Raw genomic sequence first — 20,862 nt, 5'->3', positions numbered from 1 at the left:
AACATCACCACCACCATGGTTGTAAACTACCACTAACCTAAAAACCATCACTAAATCATCATCATCAAACTGCTATTTTATTTGCTCCGGTTTCCTGCTCGTTTATAACCAAAACCAACCACCATTCATCACTACATTTTTCTGTTTCTTACTTGAGCCCGTCACCATCAACCACCTATGCTTGTTTTCTGTTCGTACCACACATCACCACCAAGAAAACCCAACAGTGACGGAATAAATAATGGTGACCGTGATGTTTTAAAGATGATGATGAAGGAAGAATTGGGGCGGCTGTGTTGATCCTACTCGAACAAAACCCATAACAGCCTACTGCTGCTGCAACTTATGTTATTTGCTTCCACCAAAAACATTATCGATTACCACCCAAAACGCCTGCATAATACTTTCTCCGGTTTGCTTTCTGTTTCGATTATTACTGCTGCAACTTAACCTGTCTATTGTATGTTCAAAGAATCAAACCGACAATCACTATAACTGTTGTACCACTCGACTGCTACATTGGTTGTAAGACCCTACTTCCATTAAACAAAGAATGATAATAATAAAGTAGAGATGGGAACGAATATATAAAAGGAGACAGCGATTGTTTTTCTATTGATAATGGAGTGTGGGACAACATAGATGTTAAAAGATTTCTTGCTTTTATTATTTTTCTGTTTCACTCGCTAGATCACCAAGCACCATTTTATATTTTTCTGTCTGATCCTTGCTAGTATACCTGACTAAGATTCGGATTAATAAGCCCAACACATAATGGATTACTCATATTGGGCTTGGTAATTTTAGTTGGGCCGAGTAATTCATGGGCCGTGATTTGTGTTACCGGACTGCCATTCCTATTTCTTCTCAGTCGGGTTTCATGAGAAAACCAAACGGCCCACATATCTTCTTTCTTGGGTTTGCTTAATGATTTTATAATTGGGCCGATACCCTAAGCCTGCTAGACGTGATCCAGCTTCTCTTGTTACTTCTGTTTGAATGAACAACTACAATAGGAGATTTGTTAATGAATCGTTAATGAATTAAGATGATGACTCAATGATAAGTAAACAACGTATAATGATATTGATGATATTACGATCATGATGATAAGGTGAGATGAATATGAGAAGCGTGAATTTAGATGATTGTGATGTTAACTAGTTAATAATAATAACGATTAAGATGTTAGATGATGTTAATGATGTCGTGTTACATGATGGTTATTATGATGATGGTATGTGAACGGGATGAGGGTGATGAGAAAACAACAAGTATATACGAGTTAAAACAATTTAACGCAAGAATCATACCAAAAACGAACCAACGGTTAAGTGGTTTAGTAATGGTTTGGGTTAACAAGAGGTTGCGAGTTCGAGCCCAGGCAGTGGCCTTTTGTTTTAGAAAGCTTGTCATCAAAGGTTGTACTTTATTATTTTTTACTACCTTTATTATTTTTTACTACCTTTATTATTATTATTATTATTATTATTATTATTATTATTATTATTATTATTATTATTATTATTATTATTATTATTATTATTATTATTATTATTATTATTATTAATATAAATATTAGTTATCATTTATTATTATTGTCATGATTATAATTACAGTTATTATTATTATTATCATTAGAGTTAGGATTATCATTATTTTATCATTATTATTATTATTATCATTATTTTAGTAATATTATAATAAGCAAATGTATTTATATAAAAATATATTTTTACATATATCTTAACTATACTAATATTACATATTGATTTAACTAAAATGTTATTATTATAAAATATTAATTAAGTTATAAATAATAGAAAAATACATTTTAATATAAATATATATATATAATTATCTAAAATATATAAAATAGTTATAATTAAACTATTTATTAATATAACATACAAAGTATAAAGTATATTAATATTAATATATAAAATTTGTTTAAATGATATTATATGTGTTAATATATATATAAATGATATAGGTTCGTGAATCCGAGGCCAACTCTACTCTTGTTCAATGTCGTTATATGTATTTTTACTACAAAATACAGTATGGTGAGTTTCATTTGCTCCCTTTTTAAATGCTTTTGCAATATATTTTTGGGACTGAGAATACATGCGCTGCTTTTATAACTGTTTTACGATATAGACACAAGTAATTGAAACTACATTCTATGGCTGGATTATTAAACCGAATATGCCCCTTTTTAGTCTTGTAATCTAAGAATTAGGGAACAGACACCCTAATTGACGCGAATCCTAAAGATAGATCTATTGGGCCCAACAAGCCCCATCCAAAGTACCGGATGCTTTAGTACTTCGAATTTATCATGTCCGAAGGGAGTCCCGGAATGATGGGGATATTCTATATGCATCTTGTTAAGGTCGGTTACCAGGTGTTCACCATATGAATGATTTTTATCTCTATGTATGGGATGTATATTGAAATATGAAATCTTGTGGTCTATTAAAATGATGAAAATGATTGATTATGATAAACTAATGAACTCACCAACCTTTTGGTTGACACTTGAAAACATGTTTATTCTCAGGTATGAAAGAAATCTTCCGCTGTGCATTTGCTCATTTTAGAGATATTACTTTGAGTCGTTCATGACATATTTCAAAAGACGTTGCATTCGAGTCATTGAGTTCATCAAGATTATTATTAAGTCAATTATAGTTGGATATATTATGAAATGGTATGCATGCCGTTAACTTTCGATGTAGTGAAAGTTTGTCTTTTAAAAATGAATGCAATGTTTGTAAAATGTATCATATAGAGGTCAAGTACCTCGCAATGTAACCAAATGTAATGTATTCGTCCTGATGGATTAGGACGGGTCTTTTCAGAATAATGGCAACTGCACGTGCACCCATTGGCGGATCAGCCCACATGAAAAAATTGCAATCGGACCACTGAAACACGCAAAAAACAAAAAAATTAATTCAAAAGGATAGTTTTATACTATCAAATCACCTCGAAAATCGTTCATGAGTTCATCACTTACCTGATTTGGGCATGAGTAAAAACGACGACCTGGGTTTGTGTTCGTCCACGCACATTTACGCACGGCTACTTGACCACAATAACAATTAACCATTTTGAAGCAGCTCTAAATCGATCGAATTTCTAGTTCTAGGGTTTATATCAATAGAAAAGAGAGGAAATAGATGAAAGAGATGAAAGAAATTAGGTGACCGGTGTTTGGATAGTTAGGTGAGTGTATTAATAGTCCCTGAGGTTTGATTCAATCAAGAAACTGCAAAATACTGATATTACCCATCACGTTTTTGTCACATGCGTCAACTAAACGGTTTAATTAAACGGTCATCAGAAATAGGGACTAAATCAGCTCAAGTTACATACGACAAGGATCAAGTCCATCAAAAATAAACCATAGGGACTAAACGTGCTTTTTGATACAAACTACAGGGACCGTTTCAGCAATTGTCTTGTTATTATTATTATTATTATTATTATTATTATTATTATTATTATTATTATTATTATTATTATTATTATTATTATTAATTTCTTTTATGGAAGGCAAAGAACTATTAGAATTAGGATGTCACATATTTCCAAGACAATAGACATACAATACAGTTATCAACACAAAATATGTCAAGCAATCCAGTTAGAGCACGAGTTGTCGTTCATTCTCCATTTTCAATGTCCATTTGAAACACTAAAGTTAACTGAGAGAGAAATATGAAGTGTCGTTTAGTGTCCATTTCTATTGTCCATTTTAATTTTTTCAATTTAAAATTTCAAAATGTCAAAAGTTCAATGTCGACACAGTGACGACGGTGGGTTACGGACGCCGTAACTGACGCCGGCACAGTGTCGTTCCACGAGCCGTACCCGCCGTCAATCTAGGAAAACACTGGTGAATACGATCGACACCCTAAGCTCTTATCATCATCGTCATCCGTTCTTTTCTCCAAGTCACATTCACATTGGAATGAAGAACCTTACCTTTGATAGATGTGTCAACCAAATTAATAGAAAATATACATGTCTGCTGATCTAAGGGAGAAAACCAAGGATAATCAATTAATGCCAGAAAAGGGCACAACTGTCATAATTTATGTGACAAGATGGGTGGGTTGGAGGATTAACAATACAGGTACGATAGAAAAATTTATCCTTGAATTCCAATATACAGTCGCACTTTTCTGTTCAGAAACTTTGCGATTTATAAATTTGAAATAACCATTGACACTCGTGGGAACTACTATTATGTATTTAGTTTAAGATGAACAAGAAAGAAACCATTAGGTTTATTTGAAGACGTTTGTCACACACAGAAAACTCAACACTTAATTCAAACTAAATGAAACCTAAGCTACTGCTGCAAGAACTGAAGTGGAAAATACAAAGCTCTGGCCAAAGTAGACAGGAAGGCGAGAAGAGCATAAGCAAGAAAGTAAACTATGGTGAATATGAACATCCATGTTTCTGGCTAACATTTTCCCCTGAATCAGACAGGTTTTGCCAATCAAAAGTGTGGTGTTAATATCAATCATCATCTTCATCGTCTTCCTCCTCATCTTCATCGTCATCACCAACATCCTGTAATGAATGATAAGTAGACAAAAGTTAATGAATGATATACACATCCCTACAAATCTACAATAATACCCAAACACTAACACATGGTGTATATTGAGTAGAGGTGACAAAATGGGTGGGTCAGACGGGTTTAATATTGGACACAAAAAGGAATTCCTCTTTTAATTGATTGCTTACATTGTTTAGAGAGACCTGACCATGCAAAGCACACATAAATGTTCTTAATTCTTTACCTCCATATCCATTCAATTAATTTTCGTAAATACATAGGAAAGCCATATGTGAAATAAAAAATACCTGTCCACTTTCCTCATCTACTTCAGACTTCGATTTTTCAGATTCTTCGTCTTCTTCAACAACGCTCTCCTGTTCAGTTGCATGCAAAAATTAGACTGGCAATTGTGACCCATTTACTTATTAATGGGCCGACTCATGTTATGATATATTTTTAACTGGTTATATGGGTCAAACAAACATTATAGCTTAGATGTAGCATGTAATGAAAGATGAGACATCTTATTTATGGTCATATTCAACACACTAATAATAATTCATATTAAAAAAGGTGATTCGGGCAACTATATAATAATGATAACTATAACTATTTGTAAGTAGCTTATTGTACTGGTGCAATAAAATGCATAAAGGTTACCTGTTTCTTGTTGTACGCAGTCATTAGTTTCTCATAATCGGTCTTCCTTTTGGCAGCTTTGGCCTCAAAAGGTGCTTTTTCCTGCCAAGAGCAAACAAAATGACTAAGCACTGACAAAAACCCAATCAATTTCGGTGACAAAGCTTTTATATATACATATACATATTAAAATCAAACTATAGTTATAATAACTCAAAGCTAATATGGTTTTGATTTTATAATGACACATCTATTCAATTCAATGCATTTTGGCTTAATGAGTATCAAATCAATCCTTCAGATCTATTGTTGTATATATGAGACGGCATACCAATTCTCTTTAATTTCTTTACAGTTGAAACTTCTCTTTCATAGGAAAGGAAACAAAACAAAACAAAATAGGGAAAATGAAAAATGAATCATGCATTTTATAAATCATCCTATAGCAGATACAAGAGATTATAGTTGCATATTTAAGTCCAATATGAAGTTAGAAACTGCAATGTTTAAGTATTGGTGCCACAAAATTATAAGATCTCGGACTCCAGAAACTAGGCTATGGATCCACGACCATACTGGTCAACAGTCATGTATCGATGTTCCTTGAACTTATTAGAGATCCTTCACTTGTTTCAATGACCTAACCTTACCAGAACAATACGTAGAGTACAAACTGATATCATGAAACACAAAATTCATGGGCATACATCACATCTACATGGTGTGATATAAAAAGAACAACTTGGTACAATATAATTTTTTTAAACTTTAACCCGATAGAAGCCATATTATGTAGCTCACTTACCGCCGCAGACATGGATTTCCACTTCTCTCCGCCAGCTTTCCCGACCTACAGAAGCATGAAAAGCATAAGATGAGTAAAAACCGCAAACCCAAAAAATAGCCATGTAGCCCAGACGTCGTAATCCTTACAGCTGAAACAGCTTTCACAGTGGGATTTTCTTTCTTAAATGTCTTCCTAAACTCCTCCCTGTAACAAGAATATATGATCCCGATCATCAGAAATACATTATAAGTTAATTACAGTACTAAAAAAGCATTTATTACAATCACACGTACAGGAAGACGAAGAAAGCACTGGGAGGTCTCTTTGGCTTGTTAGGATCTTTAGCTGCTTTTGCAGCTTTCTTGCCTTTGCCAACAGCCTTAGCAGGCGCCTTTCTCTTCCCTACTTTTCTGAGATATCATTCAAAATATATTAATCATCAAGACAAATACTACGTACTATAAAACCAAACTTTTTTTTATACTACGTTGAACCTTCAACCAAAAAGATTGTACAAAATTTCAAAGCTTTCATACAAGATACTCCTCCATAATTACAACAATTGATCTACAATAGTAATAATGGCATGAAATTGAATTGATCTTAACTTGTCATCAACAGGCTTCAAACTGTCTCTCTTGGCAGCTCCTTTACCTTTAGCACCCTTCATATCTAGAACACCTACATTAAGTTCAAAAATGCATATTCATAATAAGAAACTATATCAAAATTATGAATATCAGTCTCCATGAAATTGCAACTAGTCTAACAAAAAAGTTTGACCAGTATATAAAAATCAAAATATCAGTGAGTCCGTTGACAAAAAAATAAAAATAAAATAAACATCAACAAGTTGAAATGATGAGACAAATCGAAAAAAAATTTAATCATTACAATTTCATTAATGTGATCCAAAGTAAATTGAGCAAGGAATAAAAGTATTAGTCAACGCACTAAATAACAAGAATAGTAAATCTATCATATAGAATAATCAAATCACCTATAGAGCAACAGAAACCCTAATTCAAATCATTAATCAATATATATACATATATATACATACAATCAAATCAGCAAAGATAACTACTAATTTAGTAAGACCGAAAGTAAGCACAAAATTAACAGCTTGAAGAGCTACTGTTTAAACTGTAAATTCACAATATATAACTATATATATGTATGTATCTAAGTAAGCATATAATAACAATCAAATCATTGTAATTGTATTTGTAATTCATATTGAAAAGGAAAAAGTTAACCGACTTTGAAGCAAAAATTAAAGTAATAAGGAATGATTGATAAATTGCTAAACAAATTAAACTAAAATTAACAAACAACTGAAAAATAGATCTGAAGAAAAACATACCTAAGTGAGTGAGAGTATGTGATCGTGAAGTGGAAGTGATGAGAATAAGATGCAAGTAAGCAGAGAAACCGGAAGAATCAAGGAGACTTGTATGAAAAGTGACCGGGCTACCCGGTTGACATGTCCCAGATTTTGTCGTGTTGGCTTGGAAAAATCTTTATAAAGAATGTTGGTACCGAGTACAGCCGGTTTCAGACGAAAGTAGAGAAATTAGTGGGACAAGAATCAGAGTTCATGCAAATTTAGTCCCTCATGGTTGTATAAGGTTTCGTTTTTTCCCTTTAATTTTGAAAACGGGGCTCACGATTCAGTTTGGTCTAGTATTGATTAAATGTCAAAACTAGCATCCCAGATTTTCAATATAAGTTGGTCCGGTTTAGCTGATTTAATTGTTTCAAGTTCTTTTTTCTTTCTTTTATTTTCATATAATAAATTAATAAATATACTATAATATAGTCTTGTGTATACTTGTTTTGGTTTGAGTCAAAAAGGCATAATAAACACTAAAATTAAAACACATATAGCCTGATTAGAGCACAAACTGTTCATGTCCATTTTTCGGTGTTCATTTCAAAGTCGAAAATAAACCTTGAAATTGATTAAAGTGAGGTGTCGTTTGATATGCATTTCGGTATCCATTTCAAGGTCAAATATGACGTGAACCAATGAGAAAATAGAATAATTCATATATATATATATATATATATATATATATATATATATATATATATATATATATATATATATATATATATATATATATATATATATATTAAACCCACCGTCGGTCTAGGGACGATGGGAGGCGACGGTGGAATAAAAGCCGAAGCAGTAACCATGTCGACCTCACGTCGGTGGTAGGCGGTGGAATGGAAGCCAGGCACCGAGTGCTCTTAGAACACAATATAGGTTAAAAGCTTGCAACCAACAATCAAAAGACGCTTCATCATATTATATTTCTCATATATATCCCTCACTAGATTTGAAATACTAGAGAAAGTTTAGATCTCACTAAACGGTATTGTTGTACGGTTCGATCCGGTTTAATCGGTCGATGGGTTATTAAAACCGTAAACCGGACCAAGCAATCTTGTTTTGGTGATTTATAAACCACCGGGTGGACCGCCGATATCCAAAGTTTGGACCGAACCAACTAAAGTGATACGGTTCGGTTGGTCTGTGCAGTTTGATGATTTTGTGAACACCCTACTATGATACATATGATATGGAATACGAGATCAGATGATTTCAATTGTTTGCTATAAACAAAAGGCTAAATTTGTAATTTTGTTTGCATGACAAATTTTTATATAAATCTAAAATGCAATAAATCTAAATCTATACCATTTATCTTGAATTATCGGTTGAGATCGTTTTCCGTTCTTCAACTTACAAAGTAGTTGCAATCTGAAATTCTTATAAATGCTTAATGGACTCTAGGTTTAATTCACTAACATATACATAATAGTGTTGATACGATGAAAACAAATGTCATTCTCAAACTTAAGAAATTTGATGATATTATTTACAAGTTGATTGTAGTGCATTATTAACCTGAAATTACATATTCAGAAATACGCCAAATGTTGATAGTACATTATTAACTTGTCAGCTAAAAGTAGTACAGTAGTTATTAAATTATTTTTCTTTGGACAAAATAGTTTTAAGGAACAATTGGAGCCACATTTTAGCATCCACGCACTCCACAAAAACCAACCAATAGAAACCAGCATTTTTGAGAACCAGATAAAACTTAGATAAGGCCTAAACACTCTCATCCATTAGATGGATTCACTCTCTTAATCCAACGCTCATAACTTGCTCATTATCTCATCCCTTAACCACCCATCAAATTATATACATGACCACCACATAACTCACATTCCACACACACACAAATCATCACCAACAGATGGCAACAACTACTGCCGCTGCCGCCTCCTCCTTCATCGGAACCCGTCTCCCGGATCTACATTCAAACTCGGGCCGAGTCACCGCCCTATTCGGTAAGAAAAAAGCAGCAGCCCCTAAGAAAGTAGCAAAAACCGTTACATCAGACCGTCCATTATGGTACCCTGGTGCAAAAGCACCAGAGTACCTAGACGGTAGTCTGGTCGGGGACTACGGGTTTGACCCGTTTGGTTTGGGCAAACCCGCAGAATATTTGCAGTTTGATTTGGATTCTTTGGACCAAAACTTGGCCAAGAATTTGGCTGGTGATGTTATTGGAACCCGGTTCGAAAGTGCCGATGTAAAGTCAACACCTTTCCAGCCATACAGTGAGGTATTCGGGCTTCAAAGGTTTAGGGAGTGCGAGCTGATTCATGGTCGTTGGGCTATGTTGGCTACACTTGGTGCTCTTACTGTTGAGTCAGTTACTGGTGTTACATGGCAAGATGCTGGCAAGGTATATATATATGTTAAAAACTAAAAAGTTTTAAAGTGAATAAATTCATTTACAATTTACAACCGTCATACTTCATACTTGCATATTGTATTATTGTTAGTACCAAATAATCTTTGAAGTTCTTGAAATAGCCATGCCTTGTATACTTGTTACTGGTAACTTTAGGACATATTTACAATTTCTTTTCTATGGTTTGATAATTTTAATTTGAATCCAGTCATCTCATTTGTCAGACAAAGCCCGACTATCTTTCATAGGAATTTCGAACATAGTTTGCAGTAGTAAAGGCAGTTTATATACTCGATACAAATCATATACGGTATCTTTTAGCGTGACTATAATCTCCATTTGTTACACCAGAAGTTTATTGTTGTGATTATATCCATTCGTTACACCATAGTTGGCAGTAGTAAAGGCAGTTTAATGTGCCACCACGAGTTGCATACCATATAATGGAAGATTTGTAATTTCCGTGAAGTTACTCGGTAGATAAGCTTAGTTAAAGACAAATTCATGGGATTTTTTTGTCTTGTTTTTCAGGTGGAACTAATTGACGGATCATCGTATTTTGGGCAACCCCTTCCCTTCTCAATCACCACTTTGATCTGGATTGAGGTTATAGTCATTGGGTTCATTGAGTTCCAAAGAAACGCTGAACTCGAACCTGAAAAGAGGCTATACCCAGGTGGTCCATTTGATCCATTAAACTTGGCCAGCGACCCCGAAAAGAAGGCCACCCTTCAATTGGCAGAGATCAAACATGCCCGTCTTGCTATGGTTGCGTTTCTCGGATTTGCTGTCCAAGCAGCAGCCACTGGAAAGGGCCCACTCAACAACTGGGTTACCCATTTGAGTGACCCACTTCACACCACCATCCTCGACACCTTCGGCTTCTTTTCTTAGATTCTTGTTTTTGGCCAAACTCTTTATATATATGAATATGGATCACCTCTGTACTATTATCATTACTTCCATCTATCTTGTAAAGGGCGTAACATTTGACAGATCAAGCTCAACAATATATTGCTTTTTTTGTCAGTCACATGTTTCAAGACACTAAAATGTTGCTTCACTTGCTTAATTTACTAGTATGTTTAAACCTAACTTTGACTAATCATATCAGATACACCATCACTATTAAATTTTTGTTATTGTACTTTTTCAAAATGACAAGTGAGGACTAATTGAGTTAATAACCAAGATAACTTCAACAGCTAACAATGAACCAAATCAGATACATCATTAGATTATTACATTATTTATTATTATTAACCCGCTTTCACATACTTACAAAAACAACCTAAAAGACACTACTTGTTATACTTCGATGTAAAATATGCATCAAAGATACTAGCAAAAGCTATTCCAATCTCATTAATGCTTGAAAATTAGTAGACAATTATTACGAGTAATTATCAGAAAACACGCTTTACTACAGAGGGTTTGGAGGACGACAGTTAGCAGCAGACACTCTCGAACCCCACTCCAGTAACTCTTTGCTAGTATCGTCCTTGTGAACCATCACTTCAATGAAGCACAAGCAATCCTTTTAATCACCCTCTGCTATCTCTATTGCTTCAATCAGGTCTTCCTCACAAAAAACCTACAATATTTGAAATATCTAGTGAATAATCTTTAGTAAGGCTTTAAAAAGGAAATCCAAGTTGACTAAACTAATGTGTTGTAGATATTGAGCACCAACAATCTCTTACAACAATAAATAAATCTCTGAAATGAAAATCATAGATATTGGCCAATATTGCCACCTCTGTAATGTTCCATAAGAGATTCTTACCTTTGTATCCCGGTACTTGCTCTCCCCATTGTGGATTGCATCAACTAATCCAGTGTAGTTCCAATTCTCGATCACATTGTAAGGTCCATCATGTATCTCTACTTCAATAGTGTAACCACAATTGTTTATCAGAAAGAAAGATGATGGTATTTTGCCCACATCCCAGCACTGTTGACACATCTTGAGCCGTAACCTGGAGTTATAACAAATCCTATTAATCATAATGATCGATTTAGACTATTCAACCTGATGGAGATTAGTGTAAAGTTGTATATACCTGGAAGTTGCCATCACCAATGCAAGCAATCCCTCTCTTATCAGTTGCACCATGTGCATAGCACCAACTGACCACCCAGTTGACCCGTATTGCATCTGGAATTCATATTCATACCTACATTTACAATATCAATCTAGAATAATAATAAATACAGTGAAGTGATAAAGAGCATGTGTAATAAGCATGACATCCTATTAGATTCTTACCCACATCCTTGTGGTAATTTTAGTTTCTGGCAATTGAACCAGGAGTCCCATGTTTCAGCAATTACAATGGTTTCACTTGACAACATCTTTTGTATGTGTTCAAGGAGAACATTAACCCTCAATGGCTCTTTCGAGACACACTTAAGAAGATGTCCTTCGGGCACGAAAATCCGATGGTGATTCTCATAAAGTGTGTTCTTTGTAACCCTCTTGGCTAGAGTTTGTAAGAAATCCTTCATATAAATACATACAAAAGTGTGTCATGATCATGATATTCTCGTTTTGGAATAAACTTTTGAATTATGGAACCAATTTAAGCCCAAATGTTACAATTTGTGTTTATATGTTTAGTTTGTTCTAGCCATTGAAACTAATGTTTGAGAATCTCACGTATATGGTGTTAAGGTACTCTATGGATCGTTTTCACTTGATAATAAAAGTTGAAATGATCTGCACATGCCTTGTGTAACAACCCGGCTTTTTCGACTTGCTTTTGTGCTTTGTGCCTTCACGAAACTGCGTATATGTGCGTACTGAGCTAGTTTATGCTCTGGGATCTTATTTAATGGTTAATTACTTTCATTAATATCTTACAACGTGCTATTAAGTGTGTAATCACTTAACTTGATCCTCGAATGCTTTTACGACCGTTGGTGTCACTTGACGTTTGAAACGAGTTATGTACTTGGTACACGTTTAACTTTGGTCATAATCGAAATATTATGACTAAGTAATACTAATTGTTATTTTATAATAACAATTACTTGGGTTTTTGGATGTTTAATTACGCTTAGTAATTTACTAGAGCACACTAGTTAGTCTTGTTGGACTTTCTACCATGTTGGACTTTAGCCCACCCTACTCTAGCTAGTGGACTATTTAATTAGTCCAATTATTAATGACTAGTGACCCAATTATATGTAAGACAAATGCCCATTTATTAGAGGGAACATACTAGCATTTTTGTTAACCATAATCACAATTGTTGCATGAGATCCCAACATAAACATCAACTTTAGACAACCATTAACCAAAAAGCAAAAGTTGTCTCCCCCCTTGTCCCCCCTAAACCCACGGCCAAGCACCCCTTTTTCCCTATAAATACCACTCAAACCTCACCCATTTTACACTTGATCTCATTCATAATTTACACACACTTACTCTCTTATTTTCTCTCGAGTCTTTCTCACTCTAAAAAAAGTGTAAGTTTTAAATCTTCTTCTTCTTCTTCTTCTTCTTCTTCTTCTCCTTCTTCTCTTTTAAATGTCGACATCATCATCATGCAATGATCTAGCTTTTTAGCTTTTTGATCTTGTTATGTCTTGTAGATTCAAACTTGGGTTTGAATCCTTCAAGAACATGAAAGATTCAAGCTTTCTAGCTTTGAATCTTCATTTGCTTGTTAGATCTAGGTTTTCTAGCTTATGATTATTTTATTTTGTTATAAAGATCAAAACCTGTGTTTATGATCTTCATGTAACTTGAAGATCTATCCTTTTGCTTTAAGGATCTTCAAGAACATTAAAGATCCAAGCTTTCTAGCTTAGGGTTTCATTATTTTGTTAAAGATCTTAGCTTTTTAGCTTATGGTCTCATTACTTTCATTAGATCTTAGCTTTCTAGCTTATGGTCTCATTAATCTTGTAAAGATCCAAGCTTTCTAGCTTAGGGTTTTCTTAATACTTGAGATCTAAGTTATTATTGTAGATCTCACTTACTTGGAACCTTTTTGTGATTGTTGTGATGATAAAGATTAAGTCTTCATCATCTCATATGATGAAGATGTAGCGACCCGACCAAATCATGTTTGACGGCGCCGTCTACTTAGGTCCCGTTACGTGGTCATAAGTCTTTAAGACAAAGTTTGACCAAAATATGTCGCCTTCATTTCAAAATAAAGATTGTTCCCAAAAGTTTACAAGAATTGTTCCACCAATAGTTAATTTACAACGTTATAATACGAATGAAATCTAGGCGACACGGTTTAAAGTAAAGTCAAAAGACGCTCCATGAAATGCACATATACTCGACATCCAATGCAAGTATCAAATAATGAGCGGAAGCATGTAACATGTATCGTTCAAGGACCTGAGAAAAACATAGAAATCTGTCAACGAAAACGTTGGTGAAATCATAGGTTTAAGTAAGTAAGTACAAGTGAACCACAAGATTTGCATCAATGAATTAATAGTAATACATTCCAAAAGTTTGTTTCACGAGCACCCAATTATCAATGCTTAACATTTCCTTCCATTGAACCCCATCACTTAGTGCTAGAACATACACTGTTTCTCGAAAATATATTTCATTCGTAAACGGTAGCGAACCGTTTGAATGAGGGTTTGTCAAACCCATATGGATCCATACAACATAAGTTCTCGCTTACACCCGGCAAGTGTAACTAATGATAATCGAATTGAGGATTTTGTTCTAAACTCGTATGTAGAATGTTTGTTTTTCCTGTACTTGTGTTCACTTAGTAAAGAAATGTTTATGTTTTCTCATCCCAAATGTAAGTTCAAAAAGAGTAAAAGTGGGACTATGATCTCACCTTGAGTGCACGAGTAGTAAAGTACTTCAACAAGTAAACGTGTGCAAAGAACAATGCTAGTCTTGACCTAAACAAATAGGTCGTATCAATAACGGTAACCACGATAGGTCAAAGACGTTCAATTAGTCCTATGGCTCGTTAAGACTCGATCATAATAGCATGTGAATCAAATTGTCATGTTTCATGCAAGGTACAAGTATAAAAACATGTTAGAACGATTACACAATTATTTGGTTAAGTTTGATTAAAAGTCAACTTGGTCGGGTCAAAGTCAACAGAAAAGTCAACGGGGTCGGGTTGGGTATCCGACAATTTATCTAAGTTATATAATCATATATGAGCATGTTGGCCAAGTTTCATGTTAATCGGAGGTCCGTAGCATAGCAAACATTTTTATGTCAAATGACCAAAGTAAACAGCCCGTTTTAGTACAATGGGACGGCGTCCCAATTGGCTAGACGGCGTCCCGATTTTAAGATTGGGACGGCGTCCCGAGAAGCTAGACGGCGTCCCAGTTCTAAGTTTGGGACGGCGTCCCGAGAAGCTAGACGGCGTCCAGATCGTTTTCCAGGCCCTGTTTGCTGTATTTCCTAAGTGCACGAACCAAAACACAAACCAACACATTTCATGACCCGTAAACAATCAAGATATGTATCTTATATCATCGGAAAGCTCTTTCGACAAGGAACGCAACTAAGCACTTTTCATCAAGCAAAAACATCATATACTATAACCGAAATCCCGACAAGTGATCAATAGAGGTTTATTTTCAAGTTTCAAGTTTATCAATTGCAATTTAAGTTTCGGGAATCCAATTTATACATATGATATGCCGTTTTGAAGGTAATGAAACATGTAATACAACTAAACACTTATCAATAACATTAACAAGCATTCAACGCATCAAAAGTTCGTTTTAAGAGTTGTCAACCCTAACCAAAAGTTCACAAAATCAATAATCGCGTTTATGAAGTTTCTTTAATCAATCTATACATCAAAATGAAGCTAATGATACTAGTAACACTTTTAAAACATGCACATTAACAATCTAATAACATTTGATCATCCAAAATCAAGGATTTAGTAAGTAATTTTCATAATGAACTAGTTACACCAAAAACAACAAATCGAGCATACAAATTACATACACGACATCACAATGAGCCATAGACACTAATTAACATACTTTTAAGTCAAGAACACAAATTTAAAGAAAACTAGTGTTTTAGAAATGTTACCCAAACGAGATGAGGTTGGTACCAAAATGAAGAGGATGAAGAGAGGATCACGAATATGTAATTTATTTTGTTGTAAGCCTCCTATATCGGATTTAGATGATGATTGAATGAATTTGGTTTTGGGTGTGTGTTCTTGCTAGAGAGAAAGAGAGAGAGGTGGAGGTGGAAATGAATGGGTGAAAGGGGTTTGACCCTTTGACCTAGTCAAGGGTTTGATCCCTTGTCAAGTTTAGTCCCTCAACTTTCGTTCGGGTGCGGGAATTACCTAAACGAGATAATTTAAAACGCGTATCAACGGGAGATGTTATAAACATATAACGGACTTTATATTAGTATAACGGAAAAGTAAATGGAAAAAGGCGGGATGTTACAGAAGATGCATAAACTTGTGTAAAAAGGACAAAGGTTGAAGCTTTATTGGGTTTATGCAATAAAGAGGCAACCTTGATGTTCAAAACTTGTAGAATGATAGCTTTTACTCTTAGTTGTGTGTTTATGGTTGAAACTTGGTCAAAGTGATGCTAAAACATCAAAGAGTTGTACACTTGAAGCTTACACGCATCAAGGATGAGAACCATGATGAGCATCAAGCACCAAAGAACCCACCGGAGCACTTGTTTGCTGTTTTTCGGGGTCTGATCAGACTCCTGGACTTCTGGAAAATTGATTTTCAGGTATTTCGTTTCGAGTAGATGACTTTTCATTTAGGCCTCGCCTAAATCCGATATACGATTTAGGATTTATAGCCTTTTTAAAACCATTATGCCTTTGTAACGTTGTGCTGAAATTTCTGACCTACTTGCACTTAAACGGTCGCCACGGTCAAACGAAGACGAGTTAGGTTCTGAAAATTTTTCAGTGGTTAGAGGACTCACATACGGAGCCATGGCCACTGACTATGCGTCTTTTCGATTTGTATAGAGGTCGTAACAGCTGTCCAAAGTCAGCCTTTTGTTTCGATCTCTATTCTTGTTAAACTTACTTTAGCTTTGATGAATGATGATGATGATGATGATGATGATGATGATGATGATGATGATGACACTTAAACTTAATTTATGCACTTTTAAACTTATGGGGACAACATACTGACTTAGTGACCTTTGAATTAGGTTGACGACCTTTCGGACCGACTTACTACTTGCATACGTTTCATATCAACTTTTACTGCTTATTCACGGTGAGTTATAGCATCCCTTTACTACTTTTACTATTTTTGGGACTGAGAATACATGCGCTTTTTACGTTTTACATACTAGACACGAGTACTTAAACTTTATATATGTATGGGTTACAAAACGGCACAAAGATTCCCCTTAGCTCGGTAACGTTTAATCATTGGTTTTTGAACCGTGAACGCGAATCTTAGATATGGATCCATAGGGTTTGACAACCCCACTCGGGCTAGTCGCGCTAGCAGACAACGGGTGTTTAATACTTCGAGGACAAATGCACTCGCTAAGTGCACTTTTAGGGGGTGATATACATACGTTAAGTCTAGTTACCGGGTGCCCACGGTTAAGCACATACTTTTCATACTGATTTAAACTGCTGATTGAAGCACTAAAATCTCGTGGTCTACATTACTTTACTGATTACAAACTATAGCTCACCAACATTCGTGTTGACTTTTAAGCGTGTATTTCTCAGGTGCTTAGACGATGTTGCTTCTGCTGTTAGACTTGATGTCTTGGTGTTATAGACTTGCTGTTATGGACCTGCTGTGTTAGATTTTCGCTGCATTACTTAGAGATGTCTCAATCATGAAACTTTTATTTTGCATTCGTAACTTATGTTATTTTCAAACAATGGCTTTGTAACGACCTTTGGGTCACATACTTATGTTAACGCTTCTATTCATAGGAAGCACGTTATCTTTTATAAAACGCTATCTTTTTATGAATGTAAAAACTGGTTTTCAAACAACATATAGTGTTTGACTTGTAATGATCCTGTTGTTGATGAACCATACACGATGGTTTTGTACGGGGCGTCACATTTGGTATCAGAGTATTGGTTGTAGGGAATTAGGTTGCATTAGTGAGTCTAGACCTGGCCGAGTAGGATTCACTAATAGGACTAATCTACAACTTGCTCGTTTACTTATTTTTACGGAACTGCTGCATGCTACTGCTTACTTATACTGCCATATGATCTTGCTGCATGCTACTGCTTACTTTTACTGCTATGTGAACTTACGGCATGCTACTGCTTATCCTCGCTACTGCATGCTACTATCTGCCTCTGCATGTTACTTCTGTTTAATACTATTATTACTGCCATGCTATGTACAGTTGTAGACGATCTAGGCTGCTGTAGTTACTATGCCTGATTACGTGCTTGCTACGCGTCTGTTTTTCGCTGTACTGACTTGGAGAATTTATCTTTCCTAGTTCAGATATTTTTCTGAACCCTTTCCCGCTCGTCTAACCCTAAGGATTAGTATTGTAATCCACCTGCTACTACCGTTCCACTGTTCCAGAGCTCGAAACATTACTTCACACAACCAAGGAGGAGTACCCCTCGGATTACACACCCGCTAAAGTTGATTCTCGGAGGAGGAGAGATGTGACGACTTTTCGGAGTAACCACACCCCGAGCTCACTCTAATTAGCCACGTACAACGTATGAACATTAGAAGGTTGTTCAGTTCCCGCAAGTTGACTCTTATCCTGTATGCTTTCATGACCGTCACTTATCTCTTTCATTCTTCACCACTACTCGACGATCTGCCGACACTTCTAGACTTAGGTCCCAAACACTCTTAGGCATTGGAGAAGTCGGGAAGGCATCTCCTTTCACAAGGTCAGAGTGTTTTCCACTGATGCTCAGCCATACCCAAAGACTTGGGAGTCGCCTCAAAACATATCGTATTACTACTTGCTACACGTACAACTCGACGCGAGACCCAAATTGAATTTCTAGAAAGGAACCTAACGACGTTACCTGAACCCGAACATTTTGAAGAAATTTCGGTTTATTTAGGCATTGATGCATGACCTACGGAACCTACACACCCACACTGAGAAACCGTGAGATTAATTATGTAGATTTTGTCTTGAGATAGCATATATAAAGCACCATTAGATGAAATTGAGTAGAACTGGAAGTGATCACATTGCATTGACCATATGGAGCGATATTGGAATGAACGTATGATTTAGTACAATATAATGATGCCAGGCCAGCGTGATTATATTGAAGTAAATCATGCAAAAGTTCCAATGCTACTACATGAGTAATATGAGGTGATTCGGGGAAAATTTTGGTAGGGATCACTTGAGCATACGCATTATGGTCTGTTAGAGGTAGGAAAAGAATAACCACGTAGCCCAGATACTATACAAGAAGGGCCTTGATTGCAGAATTGATAACCCGAAAATTTGTTATAGATATAGACACCCTGGACACTTAAAGAAAAAGTTCTCAAATAGGAAAAACTTGGGACTTACTTGCGATAGAGCAATCGTTTTCTCAGCTATGGAGACTCGCATGGATCCTGATTTTAGTTAGGGTATGTTTTGTCACAACGTTTTATTGTCTCGAAAATGTTTAATACTAGAACGATAGAAACCTTATATCTAAGAACATTAGTATTATGACTGATAAGCCATTATTATTACAGTATTATTATTACTACAAACATATTAACATTTTTAGAAAAAAAATATTTACATATAATAAATTTTGATTTACTAATATAATACTAATTATATAGATATATATGCATTAGTATAACTATATGTATAACTATTAATATACAAAATAAATATATGTATATAACTTTTGAAATAACAAATTGATTACTAAATTAAATAAGTAATATACAAAAACTAGTTTGATTTATTATTATGTGATTATATGTGTTAATATATATAAATAATATAGGTTCGTGAATCCGAGGCCAACTCTGCATTGTCCAGTTGTTCAATATCGTCATATGTGTTTTTACTACAAAATACATTAAGTGAGTTTCATTTGCTCCCTTTTTAAATGCTTTTGCAATATATATTTTTGGGACTGAGAATACATGCGTTGCTTTTATAAATGTTTTACAAAATAGACACAAGTACGTGAAACTACATTCTATGGTTGAATTATTAAACCGAATATGCCCCTTTTTAGTCTGGTAATCTAAGAATTAGGGAACAGACACCCTAATTGACGCGAATCCTAAAGATGGATCTATTGGGCCCAACAAGCCCCATCCAAAGTACCGGATGCTTTAGTACTTCGAATTTATCATGTCCGAAGGGAGTCCCGAAATGATGGGGATATTCTATATGCATCTTGTTAAGGTCGGTTACCAGGTGTTCAATCCATATGAATGATTTTTGTCTCTATGCATGGGACGTATATTTATGAGAAATGGAAATGAAATCTTGTGGTCTATTAAAATATTGAAATGATTGTTATGATAAACTAATGAACTCACCAACCTTTTGGTTGACACTTTAAAGCATGTTTATTCTCAGGTATGAAAGAAATCTTCCGCTGTGCATTTGCTCATTATAGAGATATTACTTGGAGTCATTCATGACATATTTCAAAACACGTTGCATTCAAGTCGTTGAGTTCATCAAGATTATTATTAAGTCAATTATAGTTGGATATATTATGAAATGGTATGCATGCCGTCAACTTTCGATGTAATGAAAGTTTGTCTTTTAATAACGAATGTAGTGTTTGTAAAATGTATCATATAGAGGTCAAATACCTTGCGATGTAATCATATGTTATTGTATTCGTCCTTATGGATTAGGACGGGTCGCTTCAGATTTGGTGAGACGATCTACAATAACCCAAAAAGTATCATAACCGCTTGCCGTTCTTGGTAGTTTTGTGATAAAGTCCATCGTTATTCTTTCCCACTTCTATTGTGAGATTTCGGGTGGTTGAAGTAGTCCGGATGGCCTTTGATGTTCGGCTTTGACTTTGGAGCAAGTTAGGCATTTTCCAACATAAGTAGCAACGTCCCTTTTAATGTTCGGCCACCAATATTGTTCTTTGAGGT

At 35.0% G+C, this 20,862-nt stretch overlaps 3 protein-coding genes across 3 annotated transcripts; 1 reads left to right on the top strand and 2 right to left on the bottom strand.

Moving 5' to 3' along the window:
* Positions 1–4,240: 4,240 nt before the first annotated feature.
* On the bottom strand, positions 4,241–7,492 carry LOC139872003 (high mobility group B protein 2). Its single transcript, XM_071859786.1, has 8 exons — positions 7,375–7,492; positions 6,617–6,689; positions 6,302–6,418; positions 6,155–6,212; positions 6,027–6,071; positions 5,243–5,323; positions 4,888–4,956; positions 4,241–4,590 (listed from the first exon to the last, which is right to left on the bottom strand). The coding sequence occupies exons 2-8, from the start codon at positions 6,676–6,678 to the stop codon at positions 4,537–4,539; spliced, it is 486 nt and encodes a 161-aa protein (XP_071715887.1). The 5' UTR covers positions 6,679–6,689; positions 7,375–7,492; the 3' UTR covers positions 4,241–4,536.
* Positions 7,493–9,239: 1,747 nt separating this feature from the next.
* LOC139871778 (chlorophyll a-b binding protein CP29.1, chloroplastic-like) lies at positions 9,240–10,819 on the top strand. The gene is made up of 2 exons (XM_071859506.1): positions 9,240–9,781; positions 10,322–10,819. Exons 1-2 carry the CDS (start codon positions 9,287–9,289, stop codon positions 10,682–10,684), a joined length of 858 nt encoding a protein of 285 aa, XP_071715607.1. The 5' UTR covers positions 9,240–9,286; the 3' UTR covers positions 10,685–10,819.
* A 225-nt stretch (positions 10,820–11,044) lies between these two features.
* LOC139872861 (pyruvate decarboxylase 2-like) lies at positions 11,045–12,255 on the bottom strand. Its single transcript, XM_071860792.1, has 4 exons — positions 12,060–12,255; positions 11,854–11,967; positions 11,577–11,769; positions 11,045–11,384 (listed from the first exon to the last, which is right to left on the bottom strand). The coding sequence occupies exons 1-4, from the start codon at positions 12,143–12,145 to the stop codon at positions 11,331–11,333; spliced, it is 447 nt and encodes a 148-aa protein (XP_071716893.1). The 5' UTR covers positions 12,146–12,255; the 3' UTR covers positions 11,045–11,330.
* Between the last annotated feature and the right edge of the window lie 8,607 nt (positions 12,256–20,862).

Source organism: Rutidosis leptorrhynchoides, chromosome 10 (assembly GCF_046630445.1).
Source record: "Rutidosis leptorrhynchoides isolate AG116_Rl617_1_P2 chromosome 10, CSIRO_AGI_Rlap_v1, whole genome shotgun sequence".
NCBI classification, from domain to species: domain Eukaryota; kingdom Viridiplantae; phylum Streptophyta; class Magnoliopsida; order Asterales; family Asteraceae; genus Rutidosis; species Rutidosis leptorrhynchoides.
The sequence above is the reverse complement of the archived record's forward strand: the minus strand, read 5'-3'. Positions and strand labels throughout refer to the sequence as shown.

Bases quoted from the DNA above. Each gene is read 5' to 3' on its own strand.
- LOC139872003 (XM_071859786.1), bottom strand. From the start codon at position 6,678: ATGAAGGGTGCTAAAGGTAAAGGAGCTGCCAAGAGAGACAGTTTGAAG. The intron at 6,419-6,616 runs GTTAAGATCAAT...ATGATATCTCAG, and splicing joins TTGAAGCCTGTTGATGACAA to AAAAGTAGGGAAGAGAAAGG. The intron at 4,957-5,242 runs GTAACCTTTATG...GCAACTGAACAG, and splicing joins CTGCGTACAACAAGAAACAG to GAGAGCGTTGTTGAAGAAGA.
- LOC139871778 (XM_071859506.1), top strand. From the start codon at position 9,287: ATGGCAACAACTACTGCCGCTGCCGCCTCCTCCTTCATCGGAACCCGT. The intron at 9,782-10,321 runs GTATATATATAT...CTTGTTTTTCAG, and splicing joins CATGGCAAGATGCTGGCAAG to GTGGAACTAATTGACGGATC.
- LOC139872861 (XM_071860792.1), bottom strand. From the start codon at position 12,145: ATGTTGTCAAGTGAAACCATTGTAATTGCTGAAACATGGGACTCCTGG. The intron at 11,770-11,853 runs GTATATACAACT...TTATAACTCCAG, and splicing joins TTGGTGATGGCAACTTCCAG to GTTACGGCTCAAGATGTGTC. The intron at 11,385-11,576 runs GTAAGAATCTCT...CAAATATTGTAG, and splicing joins GCAAGTACCGGGATACAAAG to GTTTTTTGTGAGGAAGACCT.